The sequence below is a fragment of the Xyrauchen texanus genome, chromosome 41, assembly GCF_025860055.1.
Source record: "Xyrauchen texanus isolate HMW12.3.18 chromosome 41, RBS_HiC_50CHRs, whole genome shotgun sequence".
Lineage (NCBI taxonomy): Eukaryota > Metazoa > Chordata > Actinopteri > Cypriniformes > Catostomidae > Xyrauchen > Xyrauchen texanus.
Window position 1 is genome coordinate 34350926 of NC_068316.1, and position 26872 is coordinate 34377797.

General features: G+C 35.9%; 2 protein-coding genes across 2 annotated transcripts in view; one reads left to right on the top strand and one right to left on the bottom strand.

Moving 5' to 3' along the window:
* Positions 1 to 713: 713 nt before the first annotated feature.
* Positions 714 to 25184, top strand: sycp2l (synaptonemal complex protein 2-like). The gene is made up of 30 exons (XM_052113924.1): positions 714 to 815; positions 912 to 936; positions 1080 to 1165; positions 1255 to 1343; positions 1822 to 1856; positions 2688 to 2830; positions 2927 to 2979; positions 3088 to 3133; positions 3233 to 3325; positions 3402 to 3462; positions 3643 to 3806; positions 3936 to 3975; positions 4085 to 4127; positions 4285 to 4318; positions 4398 to 4441; positions 4518 to 4575; positions 8519 to 8568; positions 9056 to 9101; positions 9214 to 9316; positions 9423 to 9466; positions 10396 to 10516; positions 15927 to 15997; positions 16082 to 16145; positions 16254 to 16355; positions 17434 to 17543; positions 20863 to 20957; positions 21159 to 21258; positions 21868 to 21926; positions 23155 to 23236; positions 25043 to 25184. The coding sequence occupies exons 1-30, from the start codon at positions 714 to 716 to the stop codon at positions 25127 to 25129; spliced, it is 2250 nt and encodes a 749-aa protein (XP_051969884.1). The 3' UTR covers positions 25130 to 25184.
* Positions 23243 to 26872, bottom strand: part of LOC127634679 (elongation of very long chain fatty acids protein 2-like) — a 50832-nt gene continuing 47202 nt past the window's right edge. Inside the window, exon 8 of the mRNA XM_052114323.1 lies at positions 23243 to 26274. Within this exon, the coding sequence (XP_051970283.1) occupies positions 26155 to 26274 (120 nt within the window). The 3' untranslated portion in view covers positions 23243 to 26154. The remainder of the gene's footprint in view (positions 26275 to 26872) is intronic.

Genomic DNA, 26872 nt, shown 5'->3' on the forward strand with positions numbered 1-26872 from the left:
CATTATGGTATGATTTTAGATTGCTGTCTAACAGCCTTACATGAACACTTTCAATCTTAGACTATTACCTGCAGCTCAAGCACATACACTGAACCATGCTAAGTTTCTTTCTATTTTTTTTTTATTTTTTCTCTTAATATTGCATTCTTTTAATCTAATTCTGTTCCTAATTCCAGTTTGCAAGCAGACTCCAGGATGCCTTTATCCAAAATAACGTTAATCAGATTTTTTTGATTGTTATTGAGGAAAAATCTTCCGTTTCCTTGGTCGATCGATTGGATGAGGTTGTTATCAAGGCATGTTTCACTTTCTCTGAATTCATGTTTTAATGCATCCTCAACAGTTCTAAATAGCATGATGATAAAAGGCATATTTTTTTTTTTATTTAATTATTTAAAATATTAAACCGGTTACGTTATTTTCAATAGTCTCGTAATGTTTTCCACTGCAAGGGTGGAAACTCTATTATTTCTTACCGATGTATACCTAACCTTATTTCTCTTCAGGAGCTGCATAAAAACGAACACAAGAATGTCGCCTTAATATTACGAGCCATTGACCATGTGATCAGTAAAGATGAAGACTGTATCCAAAAACTTGTTCATCGCGGCTTAGTTGTGAAGATAAGCATTTTAACTCATTCTGATTAACATTTGAAAGATCGAGTGTGCATGCTGATCAGTATAATCATATGTAATGTGCTGTGCTTTTACATGTTGAATTGGTTTGAGATGGTGTCACAGAATCTTAAAGAACCGCACAAACGATCCAAGGTCGCCATGAAACTCATCGAAGTTTTCTACGAAGTTTCCATGGTAATAGCCATGAATTAGTCTCTGCCGACAAGGCGATTTTCTGTTTACTTTAAAATGTATTTACGAATGTCTTTTTTATTTTATATTTTTATACAGAGTCTGTGTCAGATCACCACTGCAGGTGACCCAGATTTAATTATCTATAAAGTCAATTATGTACGTGTTTATATATGTGTGTACATATAATTCTTGATGTATACACATTAAAATATTTTATTTTATATAATTAAAATAAAAACGACATACTTTCTGTGCGTATTTAAGGCAGTAATAAGATCCTGGATATTTTTCTGCTGCGGGTTGGGGCTGTTGTCCTGGATCATGAAGTGCCTTTCTGTTTGCGTATAGAGGTAGCCTATTAACGTGTCTATATTAGTAAAATGACTGGCTAAAACACTTGTGCTGTGAAATGGCTTCTGACATAATTTCGTACTTGTAGGCTATCAGAACCATAAACTCCATATTGGACAGCAGTCCCAAAGACATAAGGAAGAAGCTCTGCCATTCAGATGACCATATCGGGCTCTTGTGAGTGATCTTTTACCTATCATTACTTTTCTTTAATTAGAGATATCTATAGATATCTATAGACATAGCGAGAATCCATACTCGTCTACACTTCGAGCACCGATAAGACAAAGTTGAGTGATATATTGAAGCTGAACGCAAGCCCGCGCATAGACGCATTCATTGATCGATCTGTGAGCGCTCTTGTTTGTAGTCCGTGTCCAAAACTGTCACTGTCTCTTAAATCGCATCCCTTCAATCATCCGGCTCCAAATAGCTGTGTAAAAACATCAATGGCGGCACCTGATTGGTTCACCGTGCAGAACGCAGCGATAATGCACGCCTTTAAAGAAAGTTCACGAATCCCTTCACATGCTGCGCTCTAGTGGATATTTAATTGCACTACAACAACACATGCGTTAATGTTGGGATTTTAATTTCTTGGCAAAACTCTTTCCCTTGTGATTTTTATTTTTATTTATTTTTATTTTTTTAACAGAGAAGACTTGGCAAAAGCACTGATTGACATTGGTGGTAGGTCATCATTTATTGTTGACAACAGTGTTAATCTTCACATATTGGGTATAATTCATGTTTAAAGTTGAAGTGTGTAAATTCTGTGCCATTAGTTTCATTAAATTAAATCGAAAATTCAAACAGAATCAAACGAATTTCATCGTCTACCATTGGTTGTACAAACAGACAGCCCCCAAACACCATGGTCATTTCACGAAATCTGTCCCTTTTGTGTCCCTAACATATGTTTAAATGATGACTTTGCCCATAACAAACGTAAGAGACGTTCATAGTTTAGTTTTCTTTTCTAAGCAAAAATTTGCTAACTTTATTTTCATCTTTATTATGAGGAGATGAAAATAAATCATCTCCTCATAATAATCACTTATTTTGTTAGGTTTGTCAGTAGGGGGCAACTTAAATTGTCAACCCTGTTACCATGATTTTGTAGAGGAAATAAAAATGACAGAAAACCATAATGGAAAGTAATTTTCTTTCTAATAAACACCTTGTGGTATTAAATGAACTGTAAAACTGTCAACCCTGTTAGCATAGCTTTATATATTCTTTAAATCACTGTTTTGAACAGTGGAGCACAACCCAACATTGGTCGAGCCGATTTTGTCATGTTGGATGGGTTGCTCAAAACAAACAGAGCAAAGTTTTGATGGTGCCACAGTGCTACACTTTTAGAAGAAATCAACGTACAAATTGCTTCCTTCTAGTTGGCCGCATATTATGCTTAGATTTAGAGAACGTTAACAGAAAAATTACACACATCAGCTTTAATTCATAAGAAGTTGTGTATTGACACAATGTTCATATTGTAATATTTGATACTGTCACCAGATTATGAAATGCAGGTGGCAATTTCTGAGGCACTCTGTAGGATGACGCCAAAGAAAATGAGAGAAGACTTTGCTGGCAAATGGTTCAGTTTCAGAAGCTTTGCTTCAGCTTTTACTTCAATTTGTGACAAAGATTTTGAAACTGTATGTTAAAGTTTTTCCAGATTCGCACATTATGGTTTGTAAACTGTATATTTCTGGTATTAGTTTTATCTTTCTTTCTATGCCCCATGTTTTAAGGACTGCAGGACATTTCTGAATGAACTCAACAGCTATTTTGGGAACTCAAGAAGGTATATTTGAGTTTTTGATGGGTCTTTATAATGCTGGCTTTACGTAGTCAACTGTGTAACAAAAATAGTTCTGGTATGTTTGCTTTTCCCTGTACCTCTGTCCTATAGAGTCTTCTCATTCCCTTGCATTAGGGTATTTCTTGACTCAACTGAAGTAAGCATGACACCTTTATTTTCTTAAAAACTGTTCTAGATTAAGACTGATTATGTAGTGCTAAATCTTATCACCCAGTTTTTGAATTCTCTTTTTTAGCTCTTCAAGCCCGAGGATGAGTCTCTAAAGGATTTTTGGGTGGATTTCAACATTGGAACATCAACTATTAGTTTCTTTGTTAACGACCCACAGGTGCATTCAAAGAATCTCAAGTTTTTGTTTTAACAGGTTTGTAATTTAACTAAAACTGCAGTTCCCTGCTCTGTAGAACACGCTGTGGGAGCTGATTCACCTGCCTAAAAATGCCATCAAATTGTATGATCTACAAGGTGGGATTAAAGACTACATAATTGCTCCAAACTTGATAAAACATGTTTATTACAGCTTTCTTAAATAGCCTGTTCCAAACACAAATTTTTAATACTGTTACATGTCCAACAAATATTCTGAGGTCATGTTTTTGTTAATTACAATGTCTTGAATGAGATGTTTCCTTTTCGTTGATTTAGAGCATGATGATCATAAGATATTGACCATTCACATGATCATCCCTGTCTGTCATGGAGAGATCACTGGCAAAATAGTCAAGATCATCTTTGGCTTGGAGCACAACATCCAAACTGCCCTGACAAGAGTGTTTGAAGAGAAACCACAGACTGCCTCTGACTCAAAGGTTTTGCCATTGTGTTTTCATACACTCATGGTCCTACGTGTAAATATGCTTCACATACAAACTATCTAGTCTTCGTGATAAATGTGTTTTCTTTCCCCCATGTGTGTGTTTTTATATCTCCTTTTTTAGGATTCTGTGCCATTAGAAGAGGACTTGACCATGACAGAAGGCGCACACACACACACACTTTACACTACAGATAAGAAATGTTAAATTATACATTGTTGCACATTTAAAAAGGACTTTTTCATAAATATATTAAATGTTATCTCATTCAGGGACCCAGCATGGGCAAACTGAGATGCCACAGACATTTACCAGGCATGTTGTCACAACTGTTGAAATGTAACCATTGTATTTATTTGGCAAGAGCACAAGTCATCGTGATAACTATATTTGATTCCATAAGGCAAATTAGTAATATATTTGGGGGAAAGATCTTCTAAGGTCACTGACGCATTTTTTTTTTCTCCCCTAGTTCACCTGCTGAAGAGACCAAAGACATCAGTAAGGTAACAAGTTTAAATAAAAGAATCAACATCATCTTTTTTTTATGGACCTCCAATTTCACAGCTGCCAATCATTCTTCAGGTTCCATTCCATCTGAGTGGACCAAGCAGATATCCTAGACCAAAGTAAGCATGTTCATTTCTCCCTTTTTTTAAGTAGAATGTACTGTGTTTTGATCATTTTCTTTTTTGGTGAGTGAAGGGTCAAAGGTTCCCCTGGTGAAGATATCTTCTACTTAAAAGATCATTCAGATTCAGAGGTGTGTATGAGTGCATCTCTCTGGGTGTTTAACCTCACTTGTGTTTTGCTAACATGCTGATTTTTCTGACATCATCTGGTGACCAAAGTGTTAACCCTTAAATGCATGGGTGTTTTGCCACATTACATACTTTTTGTGTTTAGCGATCCGGCACATATGGTATATCTATCACAAATGAGTCTACAAGATGCCCAGATAGTGTCAAATGTTCAAATAAATTAAGGCAATTGGTCAATAACAGGTTAGAATACATTTTTATTTTTCACATACAGTGAGGAAAATAAGTATTTGAACACCCTGCTATTTTGCAAGTTCTCCCACTTAGAAATCATGGAGGGGTCTGAAATTGTCATCGTAGGTGCATGTCCACTGTGAGAGACATAATCTAAAAAATAAAATCCAGAAATCACAATTTATGATTTTTTAACTATTTATTTGTATGATACAGCTGCAAATAAGTATTTGAACACCTGAGAAAATCAATGTTAATATTTGGTACAGTAGCCTTTGTTTGCAATTACAGAGGTCAAACGTTTCCTGTAGTTTTTCACCAGGTTTGCACACACTGCAGGAGGGATTTTGGCCCACTCCTCCACACAGATCTTCTCTAGATCAGTCAGGTTTCTGGGCTGTCGCTGAGAAACACGGAGTTTGAGCTCCCTCCAAAGATTCTCTATTGGGTTTAGGTCTGGAGACTGGCTAGGCCATGCCAGAACCTTGATATGCTTCTTACAGAGCCACTCCTTGGTTATCCTGGCTGTGTGCTTCGGGTCATTGTCATGCTGGAAGACCCAGCCTCGACCCATCTTCAATGCTCTATCTGAGGGAAGGAGGTTGTTCCCCAAAATCTCGCAATACATGGCCCCAGTCATCCTCTCCTTAATACAGTGCAGTCGCCCTGTCCCATGTACAGAAAAACACACCCAAAGCATGATGCTACCACCCCCATGCTTCACAGTAGGGATGGTGTTCTTGGGATGGTACTCATCATTCTTCTTCCTCCAAACACGGTTAGTGGAATTATGACCAAAAAGTTCTATTTTGGTCTCATCTGACCACATGACTTTCTCCCATGACTCCTCTGGATCATCCAAATGGTCATTGGCAAACTTAAGACGGGCCTTGACATGTGCTGGTTTAAGCAGGGGAACCTTCCGTGCCATGCATGATTTCAAACCATGACGTCTTAGTGTATTACCAACAGTAACCTTGGAAACGGTGGTCCCAGCTCTTTTCAGGTCATTAACCAGCTCCTCCCGTGTAGTTCTGGGCTGATTTCTCACCTTTCTTAGGATCATTGAGACCCCACGAGGTGAGATCTTGCATGGAGCCCCAGTCCGAGGGAGATTGACAGTCATGTTTAGCTTCCATTTTCTAATGATTGCTCCAACAGTGGACCTTTTTTCACCAAGCTGCTTGGCAATTTCCCCGTAGCCCTTTCCAGCCTTGTGGAGGTGTACAGTTTTGTCTCTAGTGTCTTTGGACAGCTCTTTGGTCTTGGCCATGTTAGTAGTTGGATTCTTACTGATTGTATGGGGTGGACAGGTGTCTTTTTGCATCTAACGACCTCAAACAGGTGCATCTAATTATAATAAATAAGGATAATAAATGGAGTGGCGGTGGACATTTTAAAGGTAGACTAACAGGTCTTTGAGGGTCAGAATTCTAGCTGATAGACAGGTGTTCAAATACTTATTTGCAGCTGTATCATACAAATAAATAGTAAAAAAATCATATATTGTGATTTCTGGATTTTTTTTTTTAGATTATGTCTCTTACAGTGGACATGCACCTACGATGACAATTTAAGACCCCTCCATGATTTCCAAGTGGGAGAACTTGCAAAATAGCAGGGTGTTCAAATACTTATTTTCCTCACTGTATCAAAGAGATGATGATATTCATCTTTTCTACATGTAGTACTCATTTGTCTTGTAATAAAGAATTCTGTGATGGTAGACTTAAAAAAAAAAAAAAAAAAGATATATGTAAGTAGAAATATATATTGTGGCGCTATTACATATCTCAAGTCAATGTTATTTGTATAGCGCCTTTCAAAACACACAATTTCAAAGCAGCTTTACAGAAGATTCTGTAGTCAGTAATGCAGTATACACTTTTGGTAATTCAGCTATTTGTAATTTTGTCATTTGTATTTTTTTGCTACGCTAGACAAAGGTGGGGGCATAACTTGAAAAAAGTCTATGGGGTGGAATTAGGTCCTGGGTCACTAAATACCTTAGGTGTGCATTTAAAGGTTAATGCATTGTTTTATGAATCCTATGATTCATTTAATGAATGTGATCTTTCCCAAGAAACATCTCTCATTAAGCGTAAATAACCAAAATTTTTTTTGTTGCACATGCAGTTTTTATTTCAATTAAGCAAAATTAGTGAATTGTTAATTTTTTTTAAAGCAATCAGTTTGCTTGCTTTAATAAGGTCAACTAATGTGATTTTACAGTATATGATCCACTTTTAATTTGAACTGAACTGCATAGTACATTTTAGATGCAAACTTGCAGAGTGGCCCTTTTGAAGGGTGATTAATTAAGTGTTCCCAGTTCTGTGATTATGTGTGGGTGTGTATATGACTGCCCCAGGTGATGCTTGAGGTGTCCCAATGTCTGAGTGAAACTTTTGAAACCGACCGTTCAGGGAAGTCACATGACAGGAAGCCAGAGACTATAACATTCATGAACGCCTTATGGCGCTACCAGGTCAGTGGTATGCAGAGACACTGATATGAGAAACAAAATGTGTTTCAGTCCATGTGCATTGTAATTGGCTATTGTAGCATGACATTTCTTGAATAACAGTCCTCAAAGTATGTGGGCTTCATGATTTGTTCATTTCAGTGTGTTCTGACCACTCTGCCACTCAACTGAATGCTCCAAATCAAAATTTACTGTTTTCTCAGCATCTTGGGGCAAAAAAAAATAATCTCACTTCCACAAAATTATTTGTCATGCTGAGCTGAGCAAGATTAAGCACTTTTTATGAATGGGGTACTAATTGTTTACCTATTGCTTTTTTTGTTTTAAAGTAATAAAGACACAAACGACATGTTCATCAGAGCAATATTAGATGTAGATAATATCTAACATGGATGTATCTTGAAGATTAGGTAGTTTAAATGTTGTGACGAGAGAGAATGAGGCACGAAACAAGGGTTTTCTTTTAACCCGGAGGGAACTTTTAACACTTTAGTTAGTGATTGTGAACTGTGTGTAGGGGAGTGTCAGTTCCTCCGGTTGTGCCAGGTGTGTGGGGTGAGGATTTTGGTGTTCGGGAAGTCTTTGGTGGGCTGATGAGGGATATGGCTCAGTGGGATTCTGAAAAAGTCTAGATGACCACAAAAATGTTGTTTTTGTTATTCTGCTCAATGAATTCAAATTGTCTTTCCTCGTTCATTTGTCATTGTTCCTTCAGGTGTCACAGAAACATGTAAATGTAGTATGAACGTGATTCATGTTTTAAATGTGTTCTAAACAAATGATCTTAGAAATGCGTAGCCCAAATAATTCATGTTAAAGTCCGTACTATACTGGGTTCCTAAATAACCAAGGTATTAATTTAAGGGTTAATGTATTGTTTCATGAATCACGTGACTCGTTGTATGAAAGTTTGGACTACAAACTGTAATCTGATTACAAGAATTTAAATGAGTTACACTACTTAACTCTCAAAGTAATTCAATTACAACTAATTACTTTTTAATCAGATTACACCCAATACTGGTCAACAGTCATAATTCTGACAATTAATTTTATTATTTTATTGTAAAAATGTAAATGATCAACTAAATGTCGTTTAGTTGCCCTGCTGTCTACCCTATTTGTGGAAAGTGCCATTAGTTTGTATAGTGTTGAGTTACTGCTGTATTGTTCAGTTTTGAAGTTGTTTTTTTTATTTATTTATTTTTGTATGTATTTTATTGTAGGTTGTTCTAGCCAAGACCATGTTGTTCTGTCAGAAGCCATCTTCTAATGGGTAAGTTTCATTTTCCATTAGGCCTGTGTGCTCAAAAGATGCTACAATCAGCATTTCAAGGTACTTTCTCAAAATGTACTGCTGAGCAAACATCTTGTCAGTTCCTTTTAAATGACTTGAATAGAATAGTAATGACAATTAATAGAATGAATATGAATTACCCTTATGCTATTCTAAACACCCATGTGTTTCTTTATTACCTGGGAAACAAAAGATGTTTAAAAGAATTGCAGCCACCGTCACCATTCGCTTACTGTTCAATGTACAGTATGGAAAAAAGAGATGCAATTAAAGTGAATGGTGACTGACAAACACACTGCCTAACATCATCTTTTATGTTCCAAGGAAGAAAGTCATATGGGTTTAAAACATCATTGGGGTGTGTAACTTATGACCATTTTGTTTGAAAATTTTTTAACATGCTTACGAATAAAGTTACATTGTTATACATTATTTAGGTTTAGTATTAAGTATCTTTCTTCATCAGGTCCACAAAATCCCTCCCTGACACTCTGAGCAAAACATCTGTGAAGGTTAGCCAGAATATGTGATGGCCTTTCTATGTGCATAAATTGGGAATTATACATATATTAGACAGCACGCACAGTGTCAGAATAATGTGTCCTATAACCGTATTATTCACAGAAGAGGACGCGTGTGCTGCGTTCAGATGAAGGGTTCCTCCGCAGAGAAACTCCATGCATTGACTACAGCAGGAGGAAGCCCAGAGCCAAGAGCAAATTCAGGGGTATCATCCATCAGTTTATTAACCTGCTGGATGGCATCACTTTACAAATCCTCCAGAAATGCTGCTAACAACTTAATTTTCCTACTTTTTTGTTTTTCTTTCACAGTTCTCCCTCTGTCCTCACCCAGCAGCAATGAGGAATTCTCCAAGGTACAGTGTTGATTATATGTTGTCTAAGAACCACAATAAAAGAAAAGATTGCTGTGAAAAACTGTTGCGGCCTTTTGCCAAAAATATTTGCAGCCAAAAGTTTCATTATGCGTGAATTCTTCTGTTTCTTATGATCTATAGACATTTTGTAGACTAATATATATTTTGCTAAAGGATTATTTTGGTTTCTATACAAGTTGAGCTCAATTAACATTATTTGCTACATAATGTTGATTTCAACAAGTCATTTCAACTAATTTAAGTGGTTTCGAAGTGGATGGGGCAGTTCAAAAACGAACATTTCAAAAGTAGTTCCATATTATGCTTGTTTACATGATTTTAGTGTGATTGAATCACTTGCTAACCTTTTCTATGTAAAGTTATATCCAGTACTATTATAGTTTATTATAAATTGTAATACTGGATATAACTTTACACAGAAAATGTTGGCAAGCGTTATCGCACTAATCACTTTCATTATAAGTGCCTTACTGTAACCACAAATGTAGTGTTTTTTTAAATATATTTTACAAAGAATGAGTCAATTATTTTGTGTAAATCAACATTATGCTGTTATTTGAGCTTAACTTGTATTGAACTCAGAATTTTCCTTAAATTTCTCTACAAACTGATTTGATTTAATGCTAGAGTTGGAGTTGATGAAGTAAAAGTAGTCAACAAGTATACAGCATAAATTGGATTTTTTTTTCAGTAGTGTTCAAAAAGCATCCCAGGATGCACCTCAGGAATTTTTAATTAACTTTTTTTAGTCACTACATAATTCCCATACTTTTGTGTTTACTAATTTTGGAGAATTTACTGTTATTCTAAAATATGCATAATAAAGAATGTGTAAGTGTGTCCAGACTTGAGAGGTAGTTAACATTTTGTTCTGAAAGTGTGGTTCTTGTTTAATTCTATTTTCCTAGTTTTCAACACCCAAACACAGACTTCATGAAAGGAAACGAAGAAAAAGTGATGAATGGCAGCCTCAAGTCAAATTATTGAGAATACTGAATGTCGAGTCATCCCTTTTCACTTCTGATTCAGGTCAGTTAACGCATCTTCCTGAATAACAACATGTTATTCAATTGCTAGTCATATCAGATCAAATTAAATTGTTGAAACTGTTATAAATTATCTAGCAGGCAAATGGACCAAGGTAGTAACTGGTTTAGAGATTAGCATTGTTACCAGCATAAGGAAACTTTTTTCCATTGTTCTTCCTTACTCAGAAATGATTAATTAAAATAATTGCAGTATCACAATCCATAATAAAATGCCCCATTTGAGTGGCTAATGCTACCTAAAAAAACTACCGCACTATGAGAGCTACCTAGCTCACTATTGGTCCAATAAAATATCTTGCCTGTCCAGCAAGAAGAACTCCATCTCTGGGTCGGTTTTAAATCCTTTAAGATCCCGGAGTTGTCGCCACCTCTGAAAAGCCAGTCCATTGTTTCATGGTTTATTACAGGCTCTGTCGCTTTTTGTTTGCAGACTCTTTTTGGTTCGACATGATTCTCAAGAGGGATGACTTTTTGAATGATCCATGGTCAATGTCGCTCATTTGTTGTGGCAACAAGGTTTCAGCTTCAAACTGCTATCACACCTAACTATTGCACATGGATGAATGACAGTAGTATGCAATATCCCACCAAATCTGTCCTGACAGCTCTAAAATATAAATCATTATTATGGCTTACCATAGTGAATCGGGGTAACATGGGTTGGAAGATGGATTGTGTACTTGCTCAATGAAATTAATTTCTAACAGAAATCTTAGTGTAGCTTTAAGTGGTGTCCGATAGAATCAGCATAACTTTAATCTCCCCAAAACACCTCAAAAATACAGTGTTGTAAAGTATTTTTGATGCAGCACTTTGACTGTTACTTTCTGTAATGGCAGTGGTGCATTAATGGACTAAAAGTTTTGCAGAGGTTACGGTGTTAACTATTCACTTAAAGCACAACAAGCCATCATGCAAAAACAGTCCAAGAAGTTGTGTTTCCCATTAAAATCCACCACCACTAAAGAATTTTGTCATCCTGACTAAGTGATTGTTGGACGACTAGTCGATTAATCGACCACCAAAGCGCATCCCTATTTTATACAGCCCAAGCCTTCATTGCTAGTTTGAAAATGTCACTTTGGAACTGGCAGACTTGCACTGCTTTTAATGCTTGCGCGTTTTAATATTTTAGATACATTTCAGTCTGGTTTCAGATCTTTGCACAGTACTGAAACTGCACTGATGAAGGTAAGTAATGACCTATTACTAGCACTGGATACTGGATTGCACGTTGTGCTTGTCTTGTTGGATCTCAGCGCTGCATTCAATAAAATTGATTATAACATTGTTACATAGTTTAGATGGTGTGGTGGGCATTCAGGGTGTCGCCTTACAGTTGGCCTCCTACCTCAAAGACAGAACTTTCACGGTGAGCATAGGGAAGTATTCCCCTTCATCGGCTCCCTTATGCGGTGTGCCTCGGGTCCATTTTGAGCCTTCTATTTTCGCTATACATGCTCCCCCTGGGTGTTATTTATTTATTTATTTATTTATTTATTTTTTTAACAATCTTTTTATTAAATTTTAAACAAAGAAAAAAAAAAAAAAAAAACCCAAAACAACATTTCCCTCCACATACAAAAAAAATAAAAATTATACAAAAACATAAACACCAAGAATCAACGTAAAAAAAAAAAAAAAAACCCTAATAGCTGTGAGTGACAGTCCAAGGATCACTGCCCAGTCATTTGCCGCAAAAAAAAAAAACGAAACCAAACAAAACGTGGGACACTAAGTTTACTCAGGATTGTCTGGGAAGGTAAACTTCCCAACATATTCAAAAAAGGGGTCCCACGTCTTTGAAAATTTAGCCTGGGAGCCCCTTAACAAATGCCTTATTTTTTCCAGTTTAGCAAAGTAAAGGACATCCCTAATCCAATGAATGTGCGATGGAGGTGTTGAAGACTTCCATTTCAAAAGTATCAAACGCCTTGCTAACAAACTAACAAAGGCTATGAACCTCTTGAGCTCTGTAGACAACAACAATATCACCGGAGTTACCCCAAAAACTGCTGTAACAGCTTCAGGAACTATTCTCTTCCCTAAGACCTCACTCAGAGAATCAAAAATATTTTGCCAATAAGTTGTTAGGACAGGACAAGACCAAAACATATGTATATGTGTTGCTGCTGCCTGGTGACAGCGGTCACAAGTCGGGTCAATGTTATTAAACATCTTAGAAAGCCTGGTCTTAGTCAAATGAGTACGGTGTAAAATTTTACACTGGATCAATCCATGCCTGGTGCAGATTGAAGAGTGGTGTACATTGTCAAGAACATTCCCCCACAAATCTTCAGTGAATGTAATCCCCAGATCTTCCTCCCATAACGCCTTAATTGACGACAAAGAAACCGATTTTAGTGAGTAGATCTGAGCGTAAATGAATGAAATCATACCCTTCAAAGCAGGAGCGGGTTTTAAGAAAATATCAAGAGGTATAGAAGGAAACTGAGGAAACCTATGTAAAGCAAAATTACGGATCTGCAAGTACCTAAAAAAGTGTTGATTTGAGAGGGAGAATTTTTTGGACAGCTGTTCAAATGAAGCGAAAGTGTTGTCAATATAGAGATCCTTAAATGCTTTAATACCTTTATAAGACCAAACCTCAAATGCACGATCAATTAACGATGGAGGAAATGAGTGATTAGCTGTTATTGGTGCCAAAATAGAATATTTTTGAAAACCAAAGCAGCGTCTAAACTGATTCCAAATCTTCACCGTTGTCTTAATAATGATATTTTTGGTATAACTAGTGATAGATGATTTGAGCTGTGAATGAGCTAAAGCTGCAAGTGAAACAGGCTTACAAGAAGATTGTTCCATTCCCAACCAAATTGATGATAATAACCGTGAACCAGGATGTAACCAAAACTGAATTATTTTAAGATGAGCCGCCCAGTAGTAAAACTTAAAGTTAGGTAAGGCCATTCCTCCCTGCTTCTTCGGGCTCTGCAAATACTGTTTACATAATTTCGGTGGCTTCCCGTCCCAAACAAAATTAGAAATAGCAGTGTCTAGTTTAAGAATAAAAATTGATTATAACATTGTTACATAGTTTAGATGGTGTGGTGGGCATTCAGGGTGTCGCCTTACAGTTGGCCTCCTACCTCAAAGACAGAACTTTCACGGTGAGCATGGGGAAGTATTCCCCTTCATCGGCTCCCTTATGCGGTGTGCCTCGGGTCCATTTTGAGCCTTCTATTTTCGCTATACATGCTCCCCCTGGGTGTTATTTTTAAGAAATACAAGATTTCTTACCATTGCTACGCTGATGACACAATTTTATCTACCGGTTAAAGCTGACAGTGGTTGTCCTTTTTGAGGTGCTCTGTGATTTGTTTTGAGGATTTTAAATCACAGGTGAGAATTCTTGGGGTTATTTTTCATTCATCATTAATTTTTGATAAACAAATTAGTGCAGTGGTAAAGGGAAGTTTCTTTCATCTAAGATCTGTTGCTAAATTAAAACAGTTTCTTTCTCCAAAAGATCTGGAGACTGTAATCCATGTTCTTATAACATCATGTTTGGATTACTGTAATTCACTGTACATCGGTCTGCCTCAAACTGCTATTTCTCATCTTCAAATTTCTAAATGCAGCAGCTAGACTTCTTACTGGTACAAAAAAAGAGGGATCATATTTCTTTACATTGGCTTCCAGTCAATTTTAAAATTGCTGTCTATGTGTACAAGGCTTTATCTTTAACTTTGGAAAAGCCTGCTCCTTCACTAGCTAGTTTTAAATCCGTTCTTAAATCTTATCTGTATTCTCTATCTTTTGGAAATTCTTAAGTGTTTTATGGTTTCGTTACACGGACTGTGTTCTGTTTATTGCGCGATTATATTTTGTATGCCGCATGTTGTTTATTAATGTTGTCACTTGCGTATTTGCTCCTGGAATTTTTTTCTTTGTTTTATATTTTAATGTGCAACTCCGCTTTTAAATATGCTCTAGAAATAAATCTTGACTTGACTGCGCACGTGCGCTAGAGAGAGAAGCCGAGATCGTGTTTGGGATTACCTTGTTACTGCAGTAAGTGCTTGAATTGCTTTTTGAAAAAGACTGCGTGGTGAAAGTAGTTCCACTCAAAAGAGCATTTTTGGGATGAAAACCATAAAGGTTTGAGAGAACCCTGAACAATGTCTTGAGGTGTGGTAACAGTGGTAGAACTAGAATAATTGAATTCGGCCCGTTAAATTATTGAAAAATAATGTCGTGACCGCATTACCACCTTGAGGTGTGAATTATTTTTCAATTCAAAGGTCTGTCGTCAATTATTCCTTATGATATTTAGAAAACAGTGAATTTTATTTATAGATATTAGGGATGACAATTTTCAGACATTTTCATAATCAATCATCGTGGAAATTAACGATCAATTAATCATTAACGTTAATATTGCAAAACACATGTGGAGGACTCCAAATAATATGTGCTTGTAGCCTACTGTTAATATATCATATAAATCAGTGGTTCCCAACCCTGTTCCTGGAGGACCCCCAAAACTGCACATTTTGTGTATCTCCATTTTCTGACACACTCAGTTCAGGTCTTAGAGTCTCTACTAACGAGCTGATGAGTTGAGTCAGGTGTGTTTGACTAGGACAATATCTAAAATGTTTAGTGTTGGGGGGGCCTCCAGGGACAGGGTTGGGATGGGATATACATGAATAAACTTAAGAAATGCAAGTATTGGCACTTTCCTCTAAAAATATTCTTAGCTCAGTGTATTTTATTACATTTAGACTGTTAAGTACAAATTTGTGAATTGTTTAATTTCTGTTAAAAATAACTGAAGATATATAACTTGTATGCATGTTTGAGTTTATTAAAAACTTCACATTGTGGATCATGGAATATTTCAGACCTTTTTTGATTATTTATTTTTTAATGTAAATTCAGTGAAAATAATAACATGCTGTGAAAGCACAGTGCGTAACATACCGCTACTCCAGATTTAGCTTTCCTGGCGATCGCTGATATAGTGGTAGTTTGGGATGAAACCAGGAGATCCACCGTGTTTGTTGTCATGTTGTACTTCAACTCACTATCACAGTGTGTGCAGAAAACAAATGTTTATTTATAGAGAAATGCTCCAACACTGTTTGTCCTGAAATTAATTATTCAATGACGATTTTTGATTAATCATTAACATCCCTAATAGATATCTATAATTCATATCCTGTACATGAATAAATATCAAAAGGGCTTGCAGTACTGTCATCAAATGAAATGTAATCTCTTGTCTTCCATTGGTTAGTAAAACTGATAGTCCTGCCTCAAACCCACAACATTGGTTAAGCCAACTTTGTTTGAAACTAGTTATCATAATTGAATTGTATTTTAGTTATCTATTTTTAATCTAGCATTTGTATTGTCTTTCCCAGGTTTTCAAGACAAGACTGTTGTTTCTGAATCCAGTTTACCGGTAGAGGAACCTGATAATCTTATTGAAGAGGTACAATCTAAAATCAGTGTGTTCAGTGCTTTTTCCTGCCGCACATTTGATTTCTTTTGATTAAATTTTTTTTTGCTACTTTAGGAACCCAGTTTAGATAAAAAAGCATCACCCCCTCCCCAAAGAAGTGAACCACTTGAATCATTAGGTGAGTTTTCCATCCAAACCAAAAACTTAAGTCCAGTATCTATGGTACCTTCAGCCAATCAGTGATGAGATTGTAGTGGGATTAACAGTGGCTCTATGTGGCACACAGGGCAAGATGTGAGTTTAAAAATTGACCAGCAGAATCTGCACAAACACCTGACAATCAAACCCAGAAAACTGTTCCTGTCCAGCTCCCTAGAGGACACTGCAGGTAAATTATCTTCTTTAAAGACTGAACAAACATGTTTTATATGTTCACGTTGAACAAGCTTTCTTACAGACGTTTTTCAATAGATGTGGTGTCTAATCTAATTCTACTAGTGTGTTTTAATTTAGTTGTGCAAAATGCATCTGTATATCTGATGAGATCTCAAAATCCTATGTTTTGTAATAGCCTATTTTGGCTGCATTTTTCAACTGTGCTTGATGGGGGATTTTTCTGCTTGAAAGAAGGCTGAAAAGTGCCTGTTGTGTGCAGCTGCTCTCTGGCAGACAATGCGAGTGATCTGAATGCCAATGAGGGTGCTTGCATACTTGGTTCGATTGCTTGGTCCGAACCAGAGTTTGTTTCCCCTGTCTCTGCTGGTCTGTTAATATCATATTATTTAAGTCCAAAACTTAGTCTGATTGCATCAACAAATGACTACAAGCAGCAGCTGTTTACCACTGTAGCTTGGTAATGTCTCATGGCATCAGCTTCACTGAGTTATTGAAGTATTCGTCTATTTGGATTTACCACCAAAACTTTACATGCACAGAACTACACTTGTTTGTCTGCCACAAATGCAATGAATGTGCAATGAAGTTAAGAATGTTAGCACTTGCCTGCCATTAGCCTGCGGATATGTTGCAAGAGATTGTGAGCCTGCAAATGACATTAATTATACATCAACAGTGGTTCAATTCACCTATTTAGGATGCTTTCACACTGGCAGTTTGGTGCAAGTTTGTGAAGATGCAAGTTGATGACGGACCAACACTGCAGGGGGCGCTGGGAACACTCAGTCTGATTCTTACTGCAGCAAATGCGCCCAGTGTGAAAATTACTTTTTAAGATGATTGTGTTCATATCAGCAGCCACTCGTATCAGAGTTCACATGAACCGTACCCCAGACGACCGTTTTAAGCAGACTCCGGCATGGTTCACATGTGCGCGCCAGAGTTCAGAAAAAAACTTTGTTCACATACCGAAAACAAACCGAACATTGCCGTCAAACGCACCCGGGTGCGCACCAAAATTGCTAGTGTAAAAGCACCCTGAGAATAACTGTGTGTGTGTGTTTGTGTAGACCAAGTAACTCAAGTATTGTTGGAGGATGAGGAGTCGGAGGAAGATTTGGGTTCTGGCGTCAGAGCTGCTTTTAACTCATTTAAGACTCAACTGAGGGCACACTTCTCTGTGAGTACAAGACAAAAGCAAATTAAACACCCCGTTTAACCTGGATTAAGATTACTTTGTAAAATTTATTTGTTTTCTGTTTGTTAGGTTTTTCCACGTTAAATCAAATGTCATTTTTGATTGTAATACTTAATTGTAATACCCCTGTGGCATTACAATAACACCATGAAAAAATTTAAATGTCATTAGTGCATACAATATATGCTTCTGAAGTCATACAACTATGAAATTAAGTCATTATTTACAGTAAATCTTTCGCTCCTGCAGCTCTCAAATCTCATTTGGACTTCGATATATTCAAACCTAACTTTAGGCCTGATTATATAAACGTTGTGTACGCATAAAATGGGCTATAAATTGCACGTATGCAATTTCCCACGCACATCCAAATATATATATATATATATATATATAAAAAGAAACCTGTATCTTGACTGAGAGTTTGCACTCTTACTGGTGTGTGTAAATTGGTGACTGCAACTGGACAAGTAATGAAGTAATTTGACTGCTACAGCTTTTCATTAAATTAGCCACATTTAGAATAAAGTATGGAGTTAAGCATTCAAATCTGTTATGCAGCCGATATAAGGCTATATAATAATTATTTCAATGATTTTAATTGAAAATGCATTCAAATATAGGCTATTAAAAGGAAATATTGGTAATGGATGCATTGCTTTTGGAAGACTTACCCGTGGCATAACAAGCTGCCAATTAAACTGCGATGCACACCATTGATCTCTGCCTGCATCACCTTGGTCTATTGATGGACTATACTCTTGATATGGAATACATAGACAATAAATTAATTGCCAACTTAAGCCTTCATTGGCCAATTAACAAGGACAATTGCATCTATGTGAACTTCTGCAATTAATACAGGATGAACTTCAAAGATATTAGTCATTAATCTTTTTTTAGTCATTAAACATTCTTAAAGTTCATACAAAATCTTTGTTTAAACACAGTCCCTTAACACTTAGTTTAATGATTTTAGACCATGACTTGCACTATACATAAGTAATATTGTCATTATATTCATGATGTTAGTCAGAGGGGAACTGGCCCCCACAATGATTCTGGTTTCTCCCAAGGTTTTTTTTTCTCCATTAACCAACATCTTATTGAGTGTTGTGTTGCTTGCCACTGTCACCTTCAGCTTGCTCACTGGGGTTATAAATAGAAATATTATCTACTCATTTATATTTATTTATTTTAAAGCACAATTTATGACCACGATTCTATCAAGACATTAACAAATAATAAAGCTGTTATCTCTGTAATGCATCATTTTCTGTAAAGCTGCTTTGGAACTATGCGTGTTGTGGAAAGCACTACACAAAAATTACTTAACTTGATCAAGGGGACGGACTTCTTTTCATGACTGAGGATTTCTTGGCTCGTGATGTTTTTTTTTTACTCCTGAAGGTCATCCGCATGAAATTGTGTTCCGTTACAGAAATCATGTTCTGAGGTAAAAGACATTCAAATAAAAATAAACAGTGATGTGCACTTGACCTGATTAATTCAAAAGTCGAAAGGACCATTGCAAAGACTGGTGGGTTGCTGTCTGGATATGAATTATCAGAAGCCTGGTACTGTACAGCCATACACATGTGCAGCTCAGCATAACATGAGCATAAAATTAGCTGCCTGACCCATTTATCATAATCCCATCCTGAAACGCAATGATAACCCCATTCATGGTACTGAAAAACAAAATGAAACATTGCCATTCAGCAGTGTTATGGTATAAAGTCTAATATAAAACAAAATACAGAGTAAGCTTACACATTAGGTTAGTTTAACGCTTTATACACAAATAATTTCCAAATGTTGTGAGACTTATAAGAATCTATCTTATATTAAGATATATTCTCTGTTAAATCTTAAGATTAAATGGAAAATATATACAAGGCTTTTTAAAATTATTTTTGTAAAGCAATATTAAGAAATAATTTTTAGCTACAGCGTCCGTTTACATGCAACGTGTGGCTTCAGTCGGTTTTATCGTCTATTTTCCTGGTTTCTTGTATCATTAAATGCAGTATGTCTGGATGGCAATATGCAAATAGAAATTATATGTACAAGAGGTAATGTATAGTAAAAACAGGCAGTGTATGCTCCATGTATGGTTATTTAGTGTAGAACACTGGTGGGGAATAAAGCACGGGCATGTATGCAGAATCTTCAAGTTCATAAACATTAACTTTGTGCCCTGATCCTCACACACTGCCATCCATTTATGACATATGAAACCTTCTACTATAGTGCATGAATTCTAAGGCACCTTTTTTCTTTTTTTATGTTTGCATTACGTAACCAACTACAGTACTGTGCAAAAGTCTTTGGCACAAAAAATGCTTCACTGTGGTTGTAATGGCTTTAGTATCGAAATGTTTAGACACTCAAACATTCCTTTTGCAAATAGAATAGAAGAACAGGGAGACCTGCAACAGATGGCATGGCCACCACTGAACATCGAGTCAGTCTGGGATTACATGAAGAGACAGAAGCAATTGTAAAAAAAAAAATAATAATAATAATAATTCAAAAAATTTGTCTACCTAGGAGAATATTGACTTTACTGTAACTTTTTCTTTTACTGGACTTTGTATGATGTTAATTTATAAATGAATGAAAACTATATGGCATTTTTGAAGAAATACTCATTATGAAACATGTTTCTAAAACTTTTGCATAATACTGCACATTTACAAGCTGTACAAATACATTTACTCAGCTGTGATCAAATTGTGCGGTAGCTCAACTCAAAGTGTTGCACTTGCGATGCAAAGGACTGGGGTACAAGTCCTGAAGAGCCCATGAGTAGACACGTTAGCTGAAAGCATTGTAGAACCACCACAAAATGACATGGTTGCTTCACCAATTGTGTTTTCATTTACTTTTATGATTCTATTGGTTGGGTTTAGGGTAGGGAGTATGTGTGACATAATACAACCCATGTAATTTGGCATCATTGATAAACTTGGCTCAAAGCATCTTCATGGTTTATTTGAATATGCACCCATTAATGAGATTTGAAAACATTGTTGGGGGGAAAACTTTCAGTGAATACTGACAAAATACTGTCGTATGACTTTATTATATGACTTTGTATGACTTTAATAAAAATATTTTTTTATTATTATTTTGGCAGTAAAAACAACTTGCACTGTATGGAAAATAGACATTAGATCATTCTTGACAATATATATTATTTTATTGAACTCTGGGTTCGGTAAATAGTCCCACCTGTTTGTGATGCCAAGAGGGATTGTGTAACTGGCTGGGTTGTTTTTTTGTGTTTGTGATCTAGAGCAGGTATAAAAAGATTGAAGCCAGATCACTGCAGTCTTTAATGGACTGTCAAAGGAATGTGACCTCCCTCTTGGGAACGGTTCACAATCAGAGGTAAAGCACACCATTCAGTTAACATTCAGTTGCAGCTTTTGTTTCATCCTGTTTTTGCCTTTTGGTTATTATACATTGTACAACCAGTCAAATAACAAAAACACCACAAATAAAGTACAGATTAAAATAACACTACTAATTTTAATCTATTTGCCGATTACATTAAGGTGCATAAAATGAATGATTATGCTTTGCGTGTAGGCTGGTGCATTTGGAGCAGTTCCAGAACTCTGTGGTGCAGCAGTTGGCGTGTTTGGAGCAGGACTGTCTTTCTCTCAAAACTATTGAGAGAGATACTGTGGTCTGTTTTCACATTTTCATAAAGCAAATTTCACCAAAAATGTATTGTCAACATTTACTTGCACTCATGTTATTCCAAACTTTTACGATGTTCCTAATCTTCCGCAGAATACAAAAGATGTTAGGCAGAATGTTAGACTCCTATACACAATGGAAGTAAATGGTGACTGAGGCTATCAATTTCTAATATTTGCCAAACATCTCATTTTGTGTTCTATGAAAGGAAGCATACAGATTTGGAACAAAATGAAAAAAAAAAAAAAATCCTGTTTAATTTACAGGAAAAAAAAAATACAATAACCATGTTTAAGGCATTATGATGTAATTATGGGAATGCAAGAAACGAAAAGAAAATAAATGGTTGGGTTGGTGTACTGTTATCAAAAGAAGAAACCAATATTTCAGTACAATATAATGAAATGTGATAGGACACGCAGGGACATTTGGAAACACCCAATTATTGTTTATCTCTGTAATTTAACTATATATATATATATATATATATATATATATATTAGTCTTTTTACAGGATTTTCAAAACAAAACTGAATTTATGTATGTCCTGAACTAAATGTATTTGAAAACTCAGTGCTGTTCTCTTATGTTTCAGAATTTCTGGCAGTCGGAGTCTAACACAGTTCGGGCTTTCTGTGATAGACAGCAGAAGAGGTAGAAAACTCCAAACATGTTGTATGATGTTTGTATCATTTGCTCTTCAATGTATGTTCTTGTGTTTTGGAAAGGGCAGTATGGTGTTTGACTCATTTGTCTGTATATGTTCAGAATTGAAAACTATTACTAAATTGAATATGCAGTATATACTGTACAGTGTAACTGACAGTAGTTCAGCTATTTTCACAATAGTGTAGCTTTTCCAGTAACAAGCTACATTTTCCAACAAGTAGTGCTGTTTCAAAATGCTACATTTCTTACATTGTATTGTGAGCACTGCAATGGAGTAATTAAATGCCCTCCCCTAATAATTCTGTGTGTATTACACACACACACACACACACACACACACACACACACACACACACACAGTATATACACATACATGTTCGATTTAATGTAACCCTAATTAAATGTATCTGGTGATGTTATTTAATTCTGCAATCAGAACATGTATCATTTGGTTGTTCTAGATTTAAAAATATTTTCTTTTTTAGATAATTTTAATGTAGTTGGCTACTTTTTGTTAGTAGCCAACTACATTAAAGCCAACCTCATATCCAAAAAGACTGACGTTTTCCTCCGCCAAAAACAGAGCATTTCAAAGATGGTCTTCATTACCACATCCTTTGGAAAATACTTTTTATAATAATAAAAATAAAATATATAAATGTGTGTGTATATGTGTGTGTGTATATATATATATATATATATATATATATTAAAAAATAAATAAATTTATTTTCAAAGAATAGCTTGACTAGTTAAACTGTTTTAAGTAGCTTGGAAAGCTACAGTTATAAATACTGTATACTGCCTACTACGGTATTTAAAAAAAATTGTATTTGAGAATGCATAGCACAATAAAACTTGTTTCAAACAGTAGTATGCTGCATTGTCACATGACATCACGTGGCATATCGTTTTTTTTGGAAAAAATTTCTCAATTTTTGACAGTCCAATCAAATATCTTGAAAATCACTACTGATAAGTTCATACATCACCCATCGCAATGGAAGGTTGAGTGTGTTGCATTGTTCGATACATTATTCCAAACAGTGTGATCTGTTGTATACTGCACACTTTGGCAAATTTCTATGGTATTCTGGGTATCCATGCACATAATTAGCATAAATTGCACCATATATAAATTGCAGAAATGGTCAGAGTAGTTTGTTGGTGTGCTATTCATAATACTAAACATTGCCTCTGTCTACCATGGCAGGCTGGATTCTCTGAAACTCCCCCGTAAGAGCACAGATACTTCACTTGGTCTTTTAGAGAGCAGAGAGGCCAAAATAAGTGTGGTAAGTGCTTTATTCTTTAGAGCTCCTAAAATTGTGTGTATACACACAAGTTATAAAACCATACATACGCCAGAACCAGTGCAAAGTTCACTTTATGAATCCCAATTAGCGGAACATTGTGTTCCTTCATGTACTTTATTCACCACCCATTCGTCTCACAGAAATGAGCATATATGTAGTTTTAAAACCCCTATGTTTTCTAAAATGACAAATCAGGTTATGCAATTTTAAGCACATTGTTTTGGAAATGAAAATGGGCCACGAGACAAATTCTTACTGTCATTAAAAAGCACGCTCCCTCTATAAGATGCCACGGGAAAGTCTTCAGGGTTCTCGCTCTTTTCAAGGCACAATTTTCCAGGACATTTTATATGCCCAACAAGTGTAATATTTAAGCAAAAATACATGCGTCCATTTAAATCTAGATATTACCAGTCGCATTTCCTTAGTGAATTCTCCCATAGTCTTTGAGTACTCTGCCCTGTCATCTCGCACACTAGCGAGTGTGATCATGATGAGGCATTTTCAGTGTATCAGTGGCCAGTTTCACACGTTCGTTTTTAAGCGCATTGCGTGCAGGTTATATGCTGGCAGCCAGATGTTAGGAATAATGTACAGGTTTTGGTAGGAAATTGGTACTTTGTGATCAGTTGAATACCACTTTGGTGAATTAAAAGTACAGTCAGGACATTACTGATGTAAAAAAACAGCACCATCACTATTTGAAAGTCATTTTTGATCAAATCTAGACAGGCCCCATTTCCAGCAGCCATCTCCAACACCTTATCCTTGAGTAATCATGCTAAATTGATTGGTTGGTACTAGAAAATAATTAAAACATCAGTTTTCACTTAAATGTCATTGTGATTTATAGATGATGCTAATTTAACATTACGACTTGATTTTGTGATCACTATGTTTTTGTACATGCACCAAACTTTTTATTTTCCAGAAAATATTTGTTGATGGTCTTGTAGGAACAAACTTAAAGGGTGTCTAGGGGGTTCTTCAGAGGGTTCCACCAGTGTGACATCTGAGGCCACGTCGACTAAATTAGTTCGCTCTTGAAAACTCAATTTTGCATTGTCTCAAGACCCCAATATATGACCATGAAAATAATCTACTTCTAAATTGTGCTTTTTACAAAACCAAAGGAAAAGTTTACTTTTAAATAATTCACATTATTTAATCACCCTTGCTGTGTCAAACTCGTATGACTTTTTCTTTTGCAGAACCTAAACAAAGATATTTTAATGGAGATATTATGTGAAATATCCAAACAATACAAGTCAACAGGGACCAATGCCTCATTACCAATTGCAAGTTCCAAAAAGTACATGAAGGCAGCATAAAAATAATCCATATGACTCCAAATGGTTTAAACCATTTCATCTGAAGCAATATGATTGGTTTTGGGTGAGAAATGGACTGAAATGTTGACATCTGCAGTCTTCTAGGCGCTATCATGATTTGAAGCTTGATTACACTACCTTACACCTGACGCATTACTCATGTACACGCACAAATGCTTTAAGCGCATGCATGTGTAATCAAGCTTCAAATCATGATCATAATTTATTCAAATTCAGTGTCTTGAATGTGATGTCTCCTCGGCTCCCGTGGCATTGTGGGTTAGTAAAGGTCCAGTTGATGTGCATTTTAGAATCCTCTTGGATGTAGTAGGACATCCGATTCCGGATATTTCTTGGCTACTCTTTATGCATTCAGGCTTACTGAATAGTAGAGAAGTGTGCATAATCGGATGCAGCATAATTCTTTTGAATTCAGATGTTTCATATTCTCCAGCCTGCAGATATCGTGACATCCCAGTCTTCTGCAGAGCACTCATCCATGGGTGACCCGTCAGAAACCACTACAGCAGACCCCTCATAAGAGATCATCACTGTGATGCTTTCCTTTTCATCTTACATTTTTCTTTGTCTGTCTGAAGTAACTATGTAATTATAATAACTGAATATTGTGTGTAATGTTAATTTTACACCTGTAAGAATTGTAGCTGTAGACCTGCTCAAATAAAACATCACAGATCAATGGGTTTCTCTGTTTTTTCAAGTGCTTGTTAATACTGTATGTTCAAATTAATTTGTAGATTTGCGCCTTTTTAGAGCCCAAAAATAAGGACTTGGGATGTGCGTGCTATAAATGTGATTTCAGAAACATTCAGAATCCAAAAACTGATTTTATGCAGCATTTTTCATGATTTTTGGTTTCTGTAAGTTTCTGTCCCAAATCAAGGTTTCAACACACTTTGTCTAATGACTCTTCCAGCATGACCCTTCCAGTTGTCTCATTACTTGATGTGGAATTTTAAAAATGATATAGAAATTGCACTCTCATAGTGCAATTAAATATTTAAAAGGCTAGGGCTATATTTAGAAAAATTTTATCGACTATCATGACTTTTCCAGGCCTGGAAATCCCAAATTACTTTCATGTTTTATGTTTCCCCATGACCTTATACGAGCATGCCATAATGAAGGCTTGGCGTTGTTATTAGTAATGTGACGTGCTATTAGAGCCTCATCCTGACACATTCAACCACACTGCACAGTTTTCCAGCATTTTAGTTAAAGGATTGAACTCTTAAGGCATTTTGTTTTTGTTGAAGAGTGAATATGGTGATTTGAAGATAGATACGGATACTTCTGTTGTGTAATAGAGTAGATCCAGTACTCTATAGAGCAGTTTTTGAATAACAGTTGAATGTCAAATGTTTGAAACACAATTAAATGCCTCTGCATAAAATTATTGAGACTTCTGATGAATGTATGTAAAACAAAATACAAAAGTTACAAAGTCCTATGCTATTTTAAAAAAAAATGCAGTTTAGTTAGCAGGGATAATAGTCTGTTACACTAGTGTTCAACATAACTGTATTAAGAAGAGCATAGTCCTTATTACTGTAGCTTGTTTTTGGAGTTGCCGTTGAGCAAGGACACATGGCCGTTTGAATGATTGTTCTTAAGATCTTCAATCTTCATCATACTGTCACCATCCAGTCTCCTTTTTTTGTATGTCTGCAGAGAAATGCCATATATTAATGACCGATAAGATTGAAAGCAGTTAACTACATTTAAGCTATTTAAAAAGAACATATGCTTTGAAATGAAGCAATCAGTTCCGATTGCACAATTCAATAAAATCACCTGATGGCTAAATGTTTAAGGTGACATTTTCTGACACAAATTTGTCAGGATGTAACTATAGTTTACCCATGATATTTGTAATTAAACTTTGGTAACCACAAAATGAATCCTGGTAAATTCAATATCAGTTACTATAGTAAAACCATGGATAATTTAAGGGTAAGGGTTTAAAAAAAAAAAAAGTGAGAATAAATTTAAGAAATCTGTACTTAATATGCACTAATTAAACTAGAATGGAATTGAATATAGTGATTAGCAGCAATTAACTAAATGCCTATAATAATAAAAAAAAAGCAGTGACTCTGGCAAAGTCCCTTTCTGGCTACGTGGAACTGAAGTTAACCAGTTAATCATTTATGTGTAGTTCATTTACACGAACCGTTCAAAAGAACCAGTTGACTTATTTTGTTTACCCACCGGTACAGAGAGAGAACAGTTTAGGTGAGCATGTTTATTACTCCCTTGGATT

Bases quoted from the DNA above. Each gene is read 5' to 3' on its own strand.
- sycp2l (XM_052113924.1), top strand. From the start codon at position 714: ATGTTGAATTGGTTTGAGATGGTGTCACAGAATCTTAAAGAACCGCAC. The intron at 3,463-3,642 runs GTGGGATTAAAG...TCGTTGATTTAG, and splicing joins CAAATTGTATGATCTACAAG to AGCATGATGATCATAAGATA. The intron at 21,259-21,867 runs GTCTGTTTTCAC...CTTATGTTTCAG, and splicing joins CTATTGAGAGAGATACTGTG to AATTTCTGGCAGTCGGAGTC.